Source organism: Schistocerca gregaria, chromosome 6, assembly GCF_023897955.1.
Source record: "Schistocerca gregaria isolate iqSchGreg1 chromosome 6, iqSchGreg1.2, whole genome shotgun sequence".
Lineage (NCBI taxonomy): Eukaryota > Metazoa > Arthropoda > Insecta > Orthoptera > Acrididae > Schistocerca > Schistocerca gregaria.
Window position 1 is genome coordinate 431231667 of NC_064925.1, and position 18006 is coordinate 431249672.

Below are 18006 nucleotides of genomic sequence, written 5' to 3' on the forward strand. Positions count from 1 at the left end.
TGTCTTGGGACTGTGAGGAGTTCAATAGACAGTTGGGTGGTTTTGATAATAGTTGTTATCTTATAAAATTAGCTTACATAGTTTCATCAAATGGTGTTGAGAGAGTTGTTCTAGCAAAAGTCTCTATCTCAAAGACAGGATGCAGGCAATTGCACTCACAGAGTCGATTCTGCAAAAGGAGCAGAAGCAGTTAAGTAAGGTCTGTGCCTGAATGGTGTGACTTGTGTAACCAGGCTGGCAAAGTTCTTAGAATTTATGGATTCTGAAAAAGTGAAATCATTGTGAAAGGATGGATGGCAGCCAACCATAGGAATAGGAGTTCAGGAAGAGTGTTTGGGATTCTCTTTGGGTAGTGTGAAGTCAATTTTTTTTAACTGTTAGAGTCAGTATGAGGCAGGGTTCACTTATGACTGGTAAAAAACAAAGCATGTTGAAAGAGGAATCAAGAATGAAAATGCAATAACAGAATACTTTTGAAAATAAGTGAATGCTGTGATAATAAATGGAGAGAGGAGTCAAAAATTTAGTAAACAACCATAGAAAATTAGAATGGACATATTAAAAATGTGCACATGGTAAGCTGTGTCTAAAATTTAAACAAATATTCACAATTAAGAAACTGAGCTGCTGGTATCTTATGTAATGTATATTGATAGAAAAAATGAGAGTAATAGTCCAGAAGAAAAGATCCCAATAATAAAAAAAGTGCCTTGCAAGACAGTATTGTGCTTCAGTGTGACAATTTTTTTATATAATTGGATGTTATAAAAGTAAGGATTAGATCTGAGTAACAATGGGTGACCAGTATGGATATGGAAAGAAGCAGAATGTTTTGTGTGCCCTACTTCAATCAACTGTATGTGAGCTGCTGCCTATCCTCATATTTTGCTTATTGTTTCCACCGTGGAACTTTCATTAATGTAGTAAATATTATCTTATCATGATCTAAATCAGCTATGGGAAATAATGAGTATTATTAATAGAACTATGCCACAATGACAACACTCTTGAAAAAGCTGTTTTTGTAAACTAACTTGTTTTCTCTGTAGTAGTTTTATATTATGCACTTTCCCTGCAACTGTTTTTGTATAATTATTGTTATGTCTAATGTCTGTTTTCATAAAGTAACTACTACATTCTATGAAAATACATTCATAAATTCTTTAAGTCATTTCACATCCTAGCATCTCACACTCATTAAAGGATCTAAGGAATATGTAAATAAACAAAATAAATAAATTAAATAAATAAAAAACAAACAAAAAAGATGTACAGTGTATGTATAAAATTACAAAATTTTTATATATTAATAGTAGTTATATGGCAGCTGCCAAAACAAGAACAACTTTGGTAGTACTCAGAGAGTGCAAAAATACAAAATACAGTTGATCTCATTCTCTTGGCATAGAAATTATTTTAATGTTTTAAAGGAAAGACATTAAATTACATTTTCTAAATTTTATTCCCATATCTATTATTCCAGTTATTTCTGTTTTGACACACTACCTTGAAACCATTAACATTTAGTTTTTTATTTGATTTGAAGTGTACTTCTGTTTTCTACACTAAGTCAGCTTCACCAATTTTTGTACTGGAACTGTGGTAATTGTAAAATATTTAGAAAAATTAGGAAATCTGATTGTGAATGAATAAATGTACATGGCAGTTTCTGATCAATACTTTATCATACCTTATTCTACATATCTGTGGACTTTTTTTAGATACATCCAACCGCTTGTTACATCTGCAAAGCTTAACTAATTTTGTTACTTTCCTTTACCTTTACAACCAGTAGTTATTTAAGAAAGTGAACTGAGTACCATCAAAAGCAATGCAGTGGGTATTTTTCCTAGTGCAATGTCAAATGATCCAAGTAACAGTGGAAAAAATGGAATAGTAACAAAATTTCACAATATTTTCTTGTTCGTTGATGAGTGATTTCTGGCAAAATACTTTCAGCGGAAGAGGGAGGTCCTAGAAAGAAACAGGCAAGTGGTTCGCGCAGCTGCACAAGTTACTAACGTGTCTACAAGTCCTACAAACAATGCAAATGTCAACAAATCACCTGGCCATCAAACAGGAAGCAGTTCCTCATCAGCAAGTATAATAACCTCACCAAGTGATGCATCTCAGCAAGACGTCAGTGATGACAAGTAAATATATAAAGTACAAAATAATTTCTAAGGAGTCAAGTAGCTTTTCTGTTTAGCTCCTCTAAAATGATTCTTCTGTTGTCTCTGTGGGAATACAGTTCTGAAACTAATAAATAAATTAATTTAAATATGCAAATATCTGTTCATTGTCTATATTACTAAATGGCATACCCAGTGCATGGCTCCAGTCGCCTATCTAGCAGCTTCCAGTGGCAACAAAAACTTGATTTTCAATATTTCATATAGTTATTGACTGACTTTAAAATTTGAAATACTATCATAATTTACTCATTAAAAAGCATAATCTTATGTTAAAAGTTTAACACAGTAATACATGTATCACAATCAGAATCTGTGTATAAGTCTCACTCAGACTATATTCATCAAGCATTTGAGAATGAGAGAACTTAGCAACTTCCACTAAATTTTAAACATAATTCCAAACATTTCTTAACTTTTTCTCACTATATGCATGACATCAAGTATTTAACACAGAGAATTCCAGAAATCGATTTTGACACTACAACTGTTAAGGACAAATATATCACGAGACTTAACAAAGCAGCTTCTAGATTAAAATTAGGTACTTGTAACTGGGATGTTAAGCTAAATGAAGCACTTTTCAGCTTGAACTTTACAAGAAGCACAGAACATCCATTTCTTTATCAGAAGAAAGACAGAAATAACATTTTAGTTGTTGCAGTTTATGTGGACAACATGTTAATTTTCAGTAATGATCTACCGGGGAAGGAAATCTTCAAAAAGAAACTCAAAGAGTAATTTCAATTGAGAGAACTCAGAAAATTGACAAATTGCTTTGGCATCAGAGTCATAAGAGATCACAAGAATAGTCTATTGGGTGGATCAGTCTCATTATATAGAACAAAAATAATTACAACATGAAGGATTGCACTTCACTGTTGACATCTTTGGAAAACAATCAAGTACCCACACATAATATGACCATAATGAGAGATGAAGCAGGAACAGATATTAAAATATTCCCCACAGAGAAGCTGTAGGCAGTTTAATGTATCCACATATGGGAACAAGACCTGACCTCGCATATTCAATCACAGTTGCTAAGTTGTTTCAGCACCACAGTTGGCCTATCAACTACTGAAGCTGAATATATGGCCCTAGCCTCAGTTTGTCTAGAGAGACACTGGCTACAAAGGTTAATAAAAGAAATCTGTTCATGCCCTGAAAGTGGTCAGTTAAACTTTGTTGTGGTAATAAAGATGCAGTTGACTTAACCAAAACAAATGGTTGCAGTGGAAGAACCAAACATATCAATACCAGACTTTTTTATTTTTTTTTTAGACTAAAATAGACCCAGCTCAAGCTACAGTAGGACAAATCCTGATGGATCAGATGCTTACTTTATGATGACTAAGTCACTATCAAGAATAGAATGTTGGTGGGATCTGCATAATTGAAGCTGGCCACTGTGGCTGATCGGTTCTAGGTGCTTCAGTCTGGAACCATGTAGCTGCTGCGGTTGCAGGTTCGAATCCTGCCTCGGGCATGGATATGCGTGATGTCCTCAGGTTAGTTAGGTTTAAGTAGTTCTCAGTCTAGGGGACTGATGACCTCAGATGTTAAGTCCCATAGTGCTTAGAGCCATTTGAACCATTTTTTTCATCATTGAAACTGATCGACTTAAGAATACTGATTAATCCAATGCCAAAGGATTACACTTAACAAACACTCTTTATTCAATGAAGGCAGGAGGTTAATTGACATGTATCACAGGGTGACAGTTCAGAATATATAAAAACATAAAAACACAGGAATAAATATCATGCATGGAGAAGGCAAACTCACACACCAGAAAAAAACAGTTTTCCTGGCAGTGATTGCAGGACTCTTTGACAGCCGCGATTCACTTATTACATGTGAAAAACACACTGCCTCTGGCAGCCTATGTGGAGCTACCATGATGGTTGCAATTCACCTGTTACACTATGCGACACTGTGTGAGCACTTCACTCCTGTGCGTTAGCATGTAACAGCCCCCTCAGAAGAAACTGTGCATCAGTATCAAGGAAACAGACAGGGAAGTGAATACGGCATCTGAAGCAGTTCGCTTGAGTAGGTAGATGTTCTGTGCATGGCTGTGGTGGTGGTGGTGGTGGTGCTTGGGGCTTTTTCAGGCAGTTTCTGATGTCTCTGTTAAGTAGTGGACTGTGATGTGTCTTGAAAATTGTGTGCAGGCTTGACTCTGTTCAGGGTAACAATCATTGGTTTACTGTTTACCAATATGTACATTGTCTGCATACTTCTCCATAATGTACAGTATGGACCAGGGGATGGAGGCTGCAATGGTGGTTTTACATTGTCGGTGCAGAGTGTGACATGAGAGCAGTGATCCAGGTCCTGATGCACATAATAAGGCACTGTGCTGTGACATGAAGCCTCGGAGGATGGATCTATGTGACAAGGTTCCTTGGTGACGTGAGAAATCCAGTTGGTATAGTGCAGATGTTTTCATTGTATCATCATTGACAAATTCACCATACAGACACAATGACTCTGCGTAGGCCAACACCATGGCCAAAGAATCAAAATCAGCTTTATAAGTTGTTTGTAGGCCAAGTAGAACCATTGAAAGAGCTGAAGTCCATGTGTTTCCATAGCACATGAGTGTCATCTTCAAGGAATGATGCAAGTATTCAACCATGCCATTGCTGGCAGTATGGTAACTGGTGATATTGTGGTGGATCTACCTGCAAAACTTGGCAAGCCGATTGAATGGATCCAAATCAAATTGCCATCCATGGTTGGTAGTGATATGCTGTGGGCACCCAAGCCTCATTAACCACACTGACACAAAGGTAGAGGCTAACATTTCTGCAGTCAAATTGGCACTGCTTTTGGCCAGTGGGTAACACAATCAGTAGTTGCCAAAAGTTAGCATTGACTGTTTGATGGAGGAAGTCCCACAACATATAAATGTACATGGTTGAAACATGTTACCATCCCAGGCATGCATACACTAAGATTTTTTACACCTTTGGTATTGCAAACATGTCCTTGTCCATTCTCGACAGTCCTTTTCCATCCTTGGCCACACAAAGCATTGGAACAGGGGTTGAAAAGTGGGACATATACTCTTGGATGGCACAAGTTATGAATGCAGTTGAAGACTTGTCTTCTGAATGCTGATGGAAGAAATGGATATGGTTATCCATGAGAGACATTGCAGTAGAGCTTGATATCCTCTCCAGGAACTGCAGTTCTAATGATACCTGATCATAGGCTTTAGCACAATCTAAGATGCTGAATTTCCTCGGACTGTGTAACATGTAGTTACAGTCTGTTAGTAGTGGCACATGATATCAGTCCAACACTATTCTCAGTTCAGAGCACAATAGTCCCCATATAGGCACCAGGCTCCACCCTTCTTTGGCACCAGATGTAAGGTATAGGACCACAGCCGTTTGATGGTCTAACAATGCCCTCTTGCAGTATTGTGTCAAATTAAGCTTTTGCTATTGCAAGCTCGTCCAGTGCTAAACATCAAGGTCAACATAACACTGTTTCTAGTGGGAATGTATAAGTGAGAATCTATACCTCTACAAATATACATGTTGTGTGCTGTTAGTTCTATGAATGTTCTTTATTCTTGTTTCATGTATGTGTATTCTGTATATTTTGTGTTTGAATTAGTGTAATAAAATGTTTCTTGTACTTACTTCAAACCATAACTACTTTAACGAAAAGTAAAGCAAAACCAATAAAAGTCATCAAAAAAACAGCATTATACCACCTCTTGGAAATGTGACTTGCTGGCAAAACTTCAAACATTTTTTTAACTGTATTTCTGCTACCTAAGCTTCTGTGACATACATGAAATATCCTCTTGTTACTGAAGTGGTACTATTCCACAAATGGAATACACCAAAAATTACAGTGTGCAACAGATTTCTTGACATCTCAACTTCCTAGTTCCTAGCTCTAAATCAATAGAAATCAGACGACTTTGGACTGTTAGCGTTTTTATCTCAGTCACTGTCAATTTAAGTGATCAAACAATACTGTGAGAGTATAGTAATTGATGAGAGCTATTTTTTATTTCACTGTGCCATGTTCAGTTTCTTTGTGATAAAATGAGAACTGAATCAGTTTCTGATACTTCATGGATACTGCAAGGGGCTCCCTCCTTGGTGGAATAACTTTTCTACAAACAATAAGAGTTACCACCACAGATAATTTGCAGAAAGTGTAGGAATGGTGGCTGCACTATATGAGGAAGATAATACTTGCTCCACTTGCAATGCTCCTTTCCCACTCCAGAATGGCAAGATTTTTACGTCTCTCATTCCCCATAACCCTCTCAAAATACAACCAACAAAAAGTTGTTTTTTAAGTGGCACTTCACCGACTGATTGTTCTCTTTGCTAACTGCCATGCAAAACATTTCAGAGAGTCTCATAATATGTAACCAAAGCAGTCAGTGGTCACACTGCCTCCATTTACACTGGTTCATCATCTTATGTGAAACAAGCCAGAAACTCAAGTAAATATGTGAAGGCTGTTTGGATGCATACCTTCCTTTGCCAGTGCATTGCCATCTGTCATTTACTTCCATAATGACTAAAAACTTAAACACTGTGTTGCATACAAATCCTTATTTGTCAAGAATATCATATTGTACTACATTGGTGACACTCCTTTGGTCCCATGAAGAGTGAGCTCTGTGATGGAAGAACTTGAGAATGTAAATTTATTTTCACACTGCTAAATGACATAATATTACCTTATTCCAGTGTTAAGTATAATTATACATTAACTTAAAACATTGAATTTAAGATTATGATATATTGATAATTTTTACTTTTTGGACTGTCTGACGACAACTGGATGAAACAAAATTTGCATGCCATATGTGTTTCACCTTTATTCTGTGCAAGGCATCTTCAGTGGCAGGTTGCATGGACGATTTGATACATATTATGTTTCTGTTCCATTTTTGGTGCCATTCGTCTTTTTATAATTGCCACTTGGAGTTTTTCCACATTTCACAACACTATGAATTGAACACTTGTTTTGATGCATGAAAAGAACCAAGGTTCCCAATGGGATGGACCTCAAACTGCCAGCTCTGCTGCATGGCTGAGAGAAGTGCAAAAATACAACCGGCACTGACTCATGGGCATTGACTAGTGCAGATAGATGAGTTCTCTATGTTTAGATTGATAGCTGCCATCCAACAGTTGCAAAAGCTGATTCACATTCTATGTACAAATGGCCACAATGTAAAGAGTATTTAAGTATTGCGTTAGATTTTACATAGCGCTTTTAAAAGTACCTCTCTGAGCATGTGTGTGTTTGCATTTCTATGAGCATAGTCCATCTGCAAACTCAAGAGAGAGCTAGCAAGTCTCCTCTGTGGGTACCACACTATGTCACAAGGAGAAGCTAAAAACTCTATCACCCCACACTTCTGCAATGGGGCTGTTATATCAGTGCCTACACAATTTGCAGACATGCCTGGGTGGTGTTTATTTTGCACTGAATACATTTGCATGGTACAGAATACAGAGTTAGTAACTAATGTAGCACAAGGAACAAACACACAGTGCGATGGTTTAATTTATTTTCAAATTAAAACTCTGTAACTACACATTTGACCATAGTGTCCATAGTACTGACCTCATTTTCACTGTGAGTACAGACTGTGTAGGGGTGCATCAAAACAAGTGTTCAGTTCTACTGCTGTGAAATGTGGAAAAAACCTGAAGTGGCAATTATAAGAAGAGGCACGGCACCAAAAATGGAACATAAACATAGTATGTAGAAAATCATCCGCACGACCTGCCACTGAAGATGCCTTGCAAAATGCTTATGGCACAAAAATCATGGTTTATTCAGTTGTAGTCAGACAGTCCAAATAAATTAATATTGTATGACTGAAGAAGACAAGACTACAGAAGTTGAATTTAAGAATGTAGGTGAAGGTACTCTTAAAAGGAGCAGTAGTAATTCAATAGAAAGTTCTTTAACAATATGAGAGAAGGAAAGTTGCTACTCACCATGTAGCAGAGATGCTGAGCCACGATAGGCACAATAAAAAGATTCACACAAACATAGCTTTCGTCCATTAAGGCCTTTGTCAGCAGTAGACACACATACACACACACACTCGCAAGTGCAACTTGCACACACATCTGCAGTCTCAATGAGCTGAAACTACACCAAGAAAGTTCTTTAATGCAGTCTTAAATTAGCTACATGACATTTGAATGTACACATGTTGATCACCTGAGGTCTTTGTAGACGTTATTTTAGGTGCTAGTGGTACATTCACTATAAAGGAAAGAAGTTCAACAGAACTTGAAGATTGGTGATGGAGCACCAGGGTGGTAATTAAGTCAACACTGGAGTCAGTCAGGCACCGGTCTGCTATTCTGTGTCACAGAATCCACATGACAAAACATGGCCAGTCACCAGGAAGACCAGCTGCTTGACCCACCCAGCTGGTCATTAACTTCATTCCAGATAATTTGGTGTGAAATACTAATTCCATGCCTCCCACAAAGTCAACGAGCTGTAACAGCATTTAAGCTTACCTGAACCTGCCCGCATTTGGCTAGCTGGGCAGATGTGACATCCAGCTGCTGTCACCACTGCTGCTGCTGGGCTGTGATCCAGAGACCTCAGCCTATCTGCCCAGTCCAGGCAGCCACCACACTACCAGCTGCCTGCCCTTGCTCTACAGCATCGGTTCAGACTCTGACTCCAGGCAATGCCATTGCCATGTAGCTGAGACATCATGACCTTTTGCTGTACCAGTTGACCTTGCCAGCCACCCTGTGGTGCAGAAAACCAAGAGTGGTGCTTGATCACTGCTGTCAACTCAGCACTGGCATACCATAGATGCCAGCTCAGCCCTGCCTATGAGGTAGCAGGTATCAACTGTATGCTGTGCTTCCTTCCCTGCCACTACTATGCCAGAATATTAGATGAAGACAGAAACACACTCAAATGACTATTAAAGACTAACTGTGTTCTTCTTCATGCCTGTAAGCAGCCACTACAGACCAGTTACATGGTGAAGTCTAAGTTGTGTAAATTAGTAAAGAAGCAATACAGAAGTTGAATTTTCATCAGAACCTTCTTCTGCAGCACATGTCCATCCCATCTTTGGCAGATATGAACTCCCTCACTCCAACACAACCTTTCCTCTCTGTTTCTCTTTTTACGTCACACTTTTCACTATAGCAATGTGTGTGTGTGTTGATTCCCCTGCCCCACCCACTGTCATTTTATGCAGCCTGTAATGTCACAGGGAGCCTACATAAACCACACATGAGATTTTCATATTCTCTCACTTGCTACGTGGCACAACAGAAAAAATGAACAGAGCCTTTTTGTAGGAAATGTAATGCAGTTAAATTTTGCAGCGGGATATGTTTTCATTGCGGCCATTGTCTTCGAGTTATTCAGGAAAATCATACAAAAGTTACCTTCAAATGCACCCCCACTCCCAGACTCAACCCCCATCAGTCAGGGTTTCCAGTGTGTTGTTGATGCCACTCCCTCCTACCAGTGCAGAAATACTCGTGACTGCAAAAATTATTTACCATGTTTGACCTTTTTTTATTCTTCATTGACTGGCCTTGTTACACCACTGGCTTAGTCAAGCATTTAAAAATTGTAATACTGATGTTCGTATAAATTTTACCTAAAAATTTTGTGAATTTTGACAGCATACAAAATTACAGCATTGTATTCATCATGCTTTTTGACTGCAAAACTACTGTGCTTGTAAGGGTTAAGTTTGGATTAAATTGTCAACATAATTAGTTTTATTATAATGTTTACAAAAGTTGCTTTTCATTCATTGCCCATGAGGCCATTTAAATGAATGATGTTAGCAAACTATCTGACTATGCTGATGATATAATAGCCCAATCAATAGAGACCAACAAAGGCCAAGTATTGGGAATAGTCCGTGTAGTTGGAAATTTCTGTACAGTGGTAGGAGGGTGGGCCAATGTACTAGAAATCCTGATTGGTGAAGGATGAGTGTGAGATGGAGATGTGTCTGAAGGTCACTTTTGCACATTTTTCTTGAATAACTCGGACACTGTGATCTTCAGTAAAAACATACCCCAGTACAGAATTTTAACTACATTAAATTTTCTTCGAAAAGGTCCTGCTCAGGACCAATAGTTTTCACATAGTGAGCAAGGGAACATGTAAATCTCTCACTTTGTTTATGGAGACCAGCTATCAAATTGCAGGTTGCATAAAATGATAATGGTAGGGGCAGCTCAATCAGATGTATAATTTGTCACAATACCCAGATTTCCTTTTTTTTTTTTTTAAATGATTGCATCACTCATAAGAAAATGGAAACATGCGAAATAAACCAGTTTCTTCATTTTTAAATTGCGTATAGCAGTAAACATGCATATTGTGAACACAGGTGAACCAAGGTGTTTCAGTAATGCCGGGCCATGGGTTTTTCCATTGTGGTTGTGATCTATCTTTAGTACCATAAACTTCACACTTTCTACCTTATGTATGCATGGTTAGAGAAACTTATTTTTATGTCTTGTGGATTTCTGTGAGATGAACTAAACTGTGTGTACTGAGTCTTGTCAGAAGTGAATGCTAATCTATTTGCCCTGAACCATCTGTTAATGTTTTCAAATCTTTCATTACCTGCATTTATGGTTTGAGGACTGGTACTGCTTTTTATTCTTATACTTGTGTTATCTGCAAAAAGTCCAAAATTTGCGTCTTCTGAAATTATAAGTTGAAGATCATTTGTACGTATATATCAGAACTAACAGAGAATTCAAAATGTAACTTGTGGTACAGCATGTCTGACTGCTCAAATTCTGAATGCCTGTTATTATGTGACTGGCATGGAAATGATACACATTGTTTTCTGTCATTGAGGTAAGATAAAAACTATGAATTTCTATGTTTACTATTCTGTAATGTTTTAATTTTTGCATTAAGATGTAATGGTTCACACAATCAAAAACCCTAGCTAAGCCACAAAATGTTCCCAGTGGTAATAATGTATGTGTTACTGATTCTAGTATATCACCTGTCAAGGTTCAGTTGACAGTCCTTTTTGAATTACAAACTGTTTGCTAATGAATATGCTTTCATATACTAAGTAAGTGTGAAGGCTGTTGTACAATTATCTTCTCAATTTTTTTTGAAAATACTAGCAGTAATGAGATGGACCAGTAATTCTTCACTAATGTTTTGCCTTCTTTTTTTTGTGGAGTGGCTTGATAAAAGCATGTTTAAATCTCCAAGTAACTCAATAAATTACAGAGTTCAGCTGAACAACATTTCATTATTTTACTACTGATTTCATCATAAAACCTTAAATATTTATTTTTTAGGGGGTTGATAGTGCTTTATGTTTCTTTCAGAGATATCAGCTGTAGTTAAATTTTGCCAAACTTATTTTGGAAGGCTTTCCTTAGCGACTTTGGGCTATCTGTTAATGGAGTGTTCAAACCCAAATTATGTGCCACTGACAGAACAATGTTATTAAAAGTTTCTGCAATTTTAGAGATCTCTTTGACCAGTTCATTATCTACCTTAAAAGAAATTTCTTAATTTACTTGATTTTTTTTTGTTGTTGCTAAAAGTACATAAATTTTGATGTTCACCTGACTTTACTTAGAGTTTTACAATAGAGTTTATTATGCGATTTAACTTTGTCATCATCCATATCCCTTGATGCCAAGTAGAGTTGTTATGTTGACACAAGTACCTGAAGTGAGTGTACACTGTTTCATAAATTGTTCCAGATAAACTAAGAGCAATCACTGTAAACTAAACCCTGGGGATTCAGTTTCCAGAAAAAACAACATTCTCTCTGTGGAGAAGAGTTTATTTCAGACACAATCACGTAACGTGATAAGAATCATAATTGGTTTTGGCCACATGTTGGCCAGCTTCAGATTCTAAACATTACAGGCAACATTTTAAAAATGAAGTGTTAATGCCAAGTATTGTCATAATATTTAGTATTATATGATTGTGTCCAAAATAGAAATAAGTAGATTCAGTGTCATATGACCATTCCCTCCAAAAGCTATGTAGACTGTTACAAAGCATATGCCATATTCAAAAACCTTATCTGCACTGATCTACAACTCAGAAAAATAAGACAGCAGTTAAAAGTGTTGTACAGGAAAAATGTTTTGGGAGAGACAATTGGAACAGTGGAAGAGGGACACTGCAAAGAAGAATGTGTGGATGTAGAGTGATGGGTGAAGTGGGGCACATGGGATAGGGCTGGTCCATTCTCATGCCACCTTTACTTCCAACTGCTTTACACATAGCTCTGAGTCATATCACTGTGTCAGACCGAGATGCAAGACCTGTTCTATGCATCCACCAGCATATCCCTTTCCAGTACAGTCAAAGGCCTATCCTACCTTATCAGATTCAGGGCTACCTGTGAAAGTACTCATGTCATATACCATCTCCGTTAGACTGTTGTAAAAATTCGAATGTGTGCATGACCACCGACCAGCTGCCGACCCAGATGGATGGCCAGCACCAAACTGTTGGCAAGAGTGGAATTGACCATCCAGAAGGAGAATAAGCTATTGAGTACAACATCCTGGAATCCCATGACTGCTTCACAATCCATGCAATCTGTAACCCCCACCTCATTCCCAATACCATCTTCATTGTAATACACAGACATAAATTGTCCTCACAACACATCTTCAATCCCACAATCTTTCTGGTCTCAGTTTCTGCTAGACCTTGCCTTACACCCATCTCCAGTCTTGTCATGCCCCTCTCTCCATCCCATCAATCCACACTCACACTTTCCCCTCTGCAATCTCTTTCTTCCTCTGTTCCATCTCACCCTGCCAGACCACTGAGTGTCACTTGCAAAGCCCCTACCTACACCAGGATGAGCTCACTGGGGCCACAGTCCTATTCTGTTGTCTTGCCAAATTTCTCTCAGCCCTCAGCCAGCCTTTCTCTCATCCAATCCACATGACACAGCACATCAGCCCAGTAGAGCAGCAGTGTCAGTTCAGGATAGCCATGTGTATGTACAGTATATGTGTGTCCTTTATTAGTTCTCTCTGAAGGAGCACACTGTCCAAAAGCTTCGCAACATTTTCAGACTTGCTGGCTCTCTTAACTCACTGGTGAATAGCTGAGAGTTGTGATCACTTCCTGTCTCACAGAAGAAACATCCATGCAGTAGATTTCAATAAATAGTAGTTATCCCATTATGTAGTGGCAAATTCAAAGTACATTAAAAATATTTTAGTACTGCATTGTCTCTGATCAGTTTTAGTTTTTTAAAAGAAACTGAGTGGAAGTAAGTTCTCCCCCTCCCTCTTTCTCTCTCTCTCTAACCCTCCCCCCCCCCCCCTCTCTCTCTATCTATCTACCTATCTATCTATCTACCTATCTTTTCTACCTACTTATCTTTTTTTCAGTACTGTGACCATCGAATGGTGGAGTGATGTCTTGGGGTTCATAGCAAAAAGACAGTTGAATGCAAATTTTTAAATTCTGTTTTAATTTCAGCACAATTGTTTCACTATATGCGTGGACCCCAAATGATGGTACATCATTACTCTCTTACCAAAGGCCTAAACTTAAGATGAAAGTTCATGCAATTTTCTTAAGTAATATATTTCTGTTTTGTCATTAACTAATCTAACTGTATACATATTATACTGGAAAGTTCTCAGAGTTAATGGAAGGATTAAAGTATAGTTGAGGCATTGAGTAAGTGACAGACACATAGACAAGACTGAAAACAATGCAGATCTTTTGGGCAACATTCTTATTTAGAGATAACTAAAAAAAAGCAAGCTCACACATACAACCATACACATACATGGCTACATTGTTCTGGCAAACTACATAGCCACAGCACTGTAGTTATACAGTCACAAATGAGCATAGAAGATGTCTTAAAAAAGAAACCAAACTTTTGAAATAGCACACCAACCAGCAGAGGGAACTGTTGTTAGCAGCATTTCACTCTGATTATTAGTCAGCAAGCTACCAGTGGCGTAGCATGAGGGGAGACTTTGAGACTTAGTCTCCCTTATATTCATGCTTAAAAAAGATGCAATAGTAATTCATAACAAAAATGTAAACAACTTTCTACTGAGAGCACTAAATGTGCGAAGACACCAGCTTTGTAGCCTGCACCGCCACACCCTGAGTATTGGTGTATCTGCCTGCTAGAGACTTGACTGCTCTCAGTCCCTGCCTCTCTTCCCTTACCTGGCTGTGTGTGCCTGCGCCCCCTCCACTTCCCCTCTTCCACGAAGGCCGGTGCGCTTCACTTGCTAGCAGGTATTGAGACTAGTCTCTGCCGCTTCTATGCTGGCTTTTAACGTGGAAGTGAAGTCGCGCGGATTGTGTTCATAATCATTATTGTGTGATTTTAGTGCATATTTTCATTGTGTCACCAACATGAGTGAGCCAGCAACTGAACACCTTATATAATTTTTATTAAAAACGCCTTTTTGTGCATAAACGTACGAAAAAAAGTGAGAATTGAAGGACAAACGACCTACTCCTATACTCAATGTAGTTTTAAGTGAAGCCAAACAAAAACACACTTTTCAGACAGCCTGGTACAAAAAGTGTGCTTGGCTGACTGCGAATGCAGTCAATAACATATTATATTGTTATATGTGTCTTCTGTTTGGTGGTGAAAAGGAATGATGCAATGAGGGCATTTATTCAATAAAGAACTTTGACAGGAAAGCACAAATTCATCAGATATCAAAACGTCACCTGCAGAACAAAGAATCATTTCAGTTATTGGGCAAAGTAGAATTGAGCATGCCCTTTCTGAAGCTGCTCGTCTGACAGTAATAAAATACAACAAACAAGTTGCATCCAGCAGGAAAGTATTGGCCCGCCTTATTCAGGCAATTGTATTTCTTTGTGAAGAAGAACTAGTCTTTCGCAGCCATCGAGAAGACGAATCCTCCAGCAACAAAGGTATCTATTTGGAATTGTTGGATTTACTAGCTTAAGGAGAGCAGTTAATCCGAGACCATCTGTCATCATCTTCAACCTTTAAAGAAACTTCTCCAGATATACAGAATGATGCAATAGAAATGATAACTTTGGCAGTTAATGAGAAAATAAAATCTCAAATTCAGAACTGCAATTTCATTTCAAATCAGGCTGATGAAACATTAGATGTGTCATGCAAGAGTCAAATGAGTATAATATTCAGGTACTGTATTGCAGACAAAATTGAGGAAAGATTCGTTGGATTTTGTGATGTTTCTGGAGATAAAACTGCTGAAGGTTTGTCAAACATTATTCATGCAGTATTGAAAGACTGGAACGAGGAAGGAAAATTCGTTAGTCAAACATATGATGGCACTTCAAAATGGCGGGCAAAGAAAGAGGACTACAACAATTGGTGAAGCAGTACAGTCCCTAAGTGCTGTTTACTCATTGTTACGCACACCAACTGAATTTGGTACTGTTACATTCCTCCAAATCATATGACAAATACACATGTTTGTAAGTGATCCTACTGCATTCCATTCAGTTTTCAGCAAATCATCAAAACAAACTGTATTGTTAACTAAGAAAGGATTTAAAGTGCCACATGCGGGCAACACTCTCTGGAACTTTCGTTCCAGGGCAGTTTCAACAACATCTAGTCATTTATCAAGGCTATATAGTGTTTTTAATTATATATTTGATGATACAGACTCTCATTGGGACCCAGAATCTTTGAGCTGTGCTGTGGGAATGAAACGATGGATGGATGATCCTACGTTTGTCTACTTGCTTTGCTTCTACCGAGGGTGCTTTGTTTATGTTGATCATCTCTTTAATGTTGTTCAGTCAAAATCTGTCAGTATAACTGCTTGCCAAGACGAAATAAGAATTGTTTTTAGAAACTTACGAGAATTAAGAACAGAAACATTTGTTGATGAATGCATTAAATGCAGTGTGTGTTTGAATGGCAACTTATCATTCTGTGACAGTCAAAAGACATCTCTCAGGACACTAACTTACGAGATATTGGATTTGCAAATTGTTCAGATGGAAAGAAGGTTTCAAGACTTTCCCCAAACTCAGTTTGTTGAACTTTTGAACTAAAAGTGTTTCCCGAACTATCAAAAAGAATTCCCAAAGTTGAAACTGCTTCAATTATTAGAACATTACCCTTGTTTCAAACAAGAACAACTTGAAAATGAACTGTGGAACATATACGCTGATGAGAAAAAACACTATCTCCAAGAATCCTCTTAAAGTACATTGTCAACAATGATGTAGACTCCATTTATGAAGTAACAATAAAGTTCCTGCGTTTGGTTTTGACCCTACTACAGCAAGCAGTGAACGAAGCATGAGTACTCTTAAACGGGTGAAGAATTATTTAAGGAATTCAATGTCCAACATCTGGCTGTCGTGTTTGAGCACGTTATCAATAGAAAAGACACTATTTGGAGAGCTGTCCAGTGATCAGATCTTTGTAGACTGAGTTATAGACTTATTCGTGGAAAGAAAAGACAGGCGCATTGCACTTGTGTACAAGGAAATGTAAGTGCTTCTTCTATTGTTGCTGGAGCGCTACAAATTTGTCATCATTTCTTGAACAAGTTATTATTATTATTATTATTATTATTATTATTAGTGGCGGTGGTAGTGGTAGTAGTAGTTGTTGTTATTTTATTTGATGCATTTTCTTTCATTTGTTTAATTTATTGTTTTTACACCATTATTTCTCCCTATAATCACTGCAGAGTCTCCCCAACCTTTTCAACCATGCTACGCCACTGCAAGCTACAGCCACTGACAGTGAAATAGCTGGTAGCTGGAAGCAGTGTGTGTGTGTGTGTGTGTGTGTGTGTGTGTGTGTGTGCGTGTGTTTGAGAGAGAGAGAGAGAGAGAGAGAGAGAGAGAGAGAGAGAGAGAGAGCAGGCACACAGTGCTATGAGTAGTAAAGCATTTTCAACAGAGCAGAATGTCAGTCGGTGACAGTCCCAAGCCTGGAGAACCTTCCACATCAATAAATGATGACCATGTCATGAGAGTTCATGCTGTGATTCCCATAAATTGTCATTTAACTGTTTGAGAAGTTGCTGACAAAACTTTGTGCAAGTGAGCAATGCTGTGCATAGGAAGTGACCAGAATAGTGGGAAAACCAGACTTGGATGTTGCATCATGAGAATGTGCTGGCTCAAGCATTATTCTTGTCTGCAGCTATCTAGTAAAATATCACATTCCTGTTGTGCCCAGTCCACTGCATTCTTCAAACCTAGCCCCAGCAGACTCTTTCCTGTTTCCCAAACTTAAAATCACATTGAAAGGATGTCATTTCCAAACTATAGAGGAGATTCAGGACAGTGCAACACGAGACCTACATGCCATGTGACGTTTGCCTGTTTTATTTCCTCACTGATGATCCTTGGTGTCGATGTACTGCATTGCTATACTGGCTGAAAAATGGGGGGGGGGGGGGGGGGGGTGGAAAACAACACTACTTTAAATGATGTAGTTGACAGATGCACATTTGCGTTTCACAGTCCTTTACTTTCACTGTTCACAACCCCCCCCCCCCCCTCCCCCACCTCCAATATTACACAGTTATATGGCAACTACACTATTGGATAGCTTTCATTCATAATTTGCAGGCAAAACGTCCACAAACTTCTACAATAGTTTACTGTTGAACATCTATGGGCCATAAAAACCTAACCACACAATTCATAGTTCTTGTAGAATAATAAGGTACATATGGAACAGACACTGTCATTATTTTAACACATGACCTAATTGTGTTACGCTTACTTCACAGTTAAGTTGATGCATTGTTGTTGTTTTAACCAACACAGG

The 18006-nt window shown here is 38.1% G+C and overlaps 1 protein-coding gene across 2 annotated transcripts in view; it reads left to right on the forward strand.

The window, feature by feature from the left end:
* LOC126278026 (centrosomal protein of 104 kDa) overlaps positions 1-18006 on the forward strand; it is a 400804-nt gene that overhangs the window by 351674 nt on the left and 31124 nt on the right. For both annotated transcript variants that reach the window (XM_049977752.1, XM_049977754.1), the window contains exon 13: positions 1960-2153. In XM_049977752.1, the coding sequence (XP_049833709.1) occupies positions 1960-2153 (194 nt within the window). The remainder of the gene's footprint in view (positions 1-1959; positions 2154-18006) is intronic.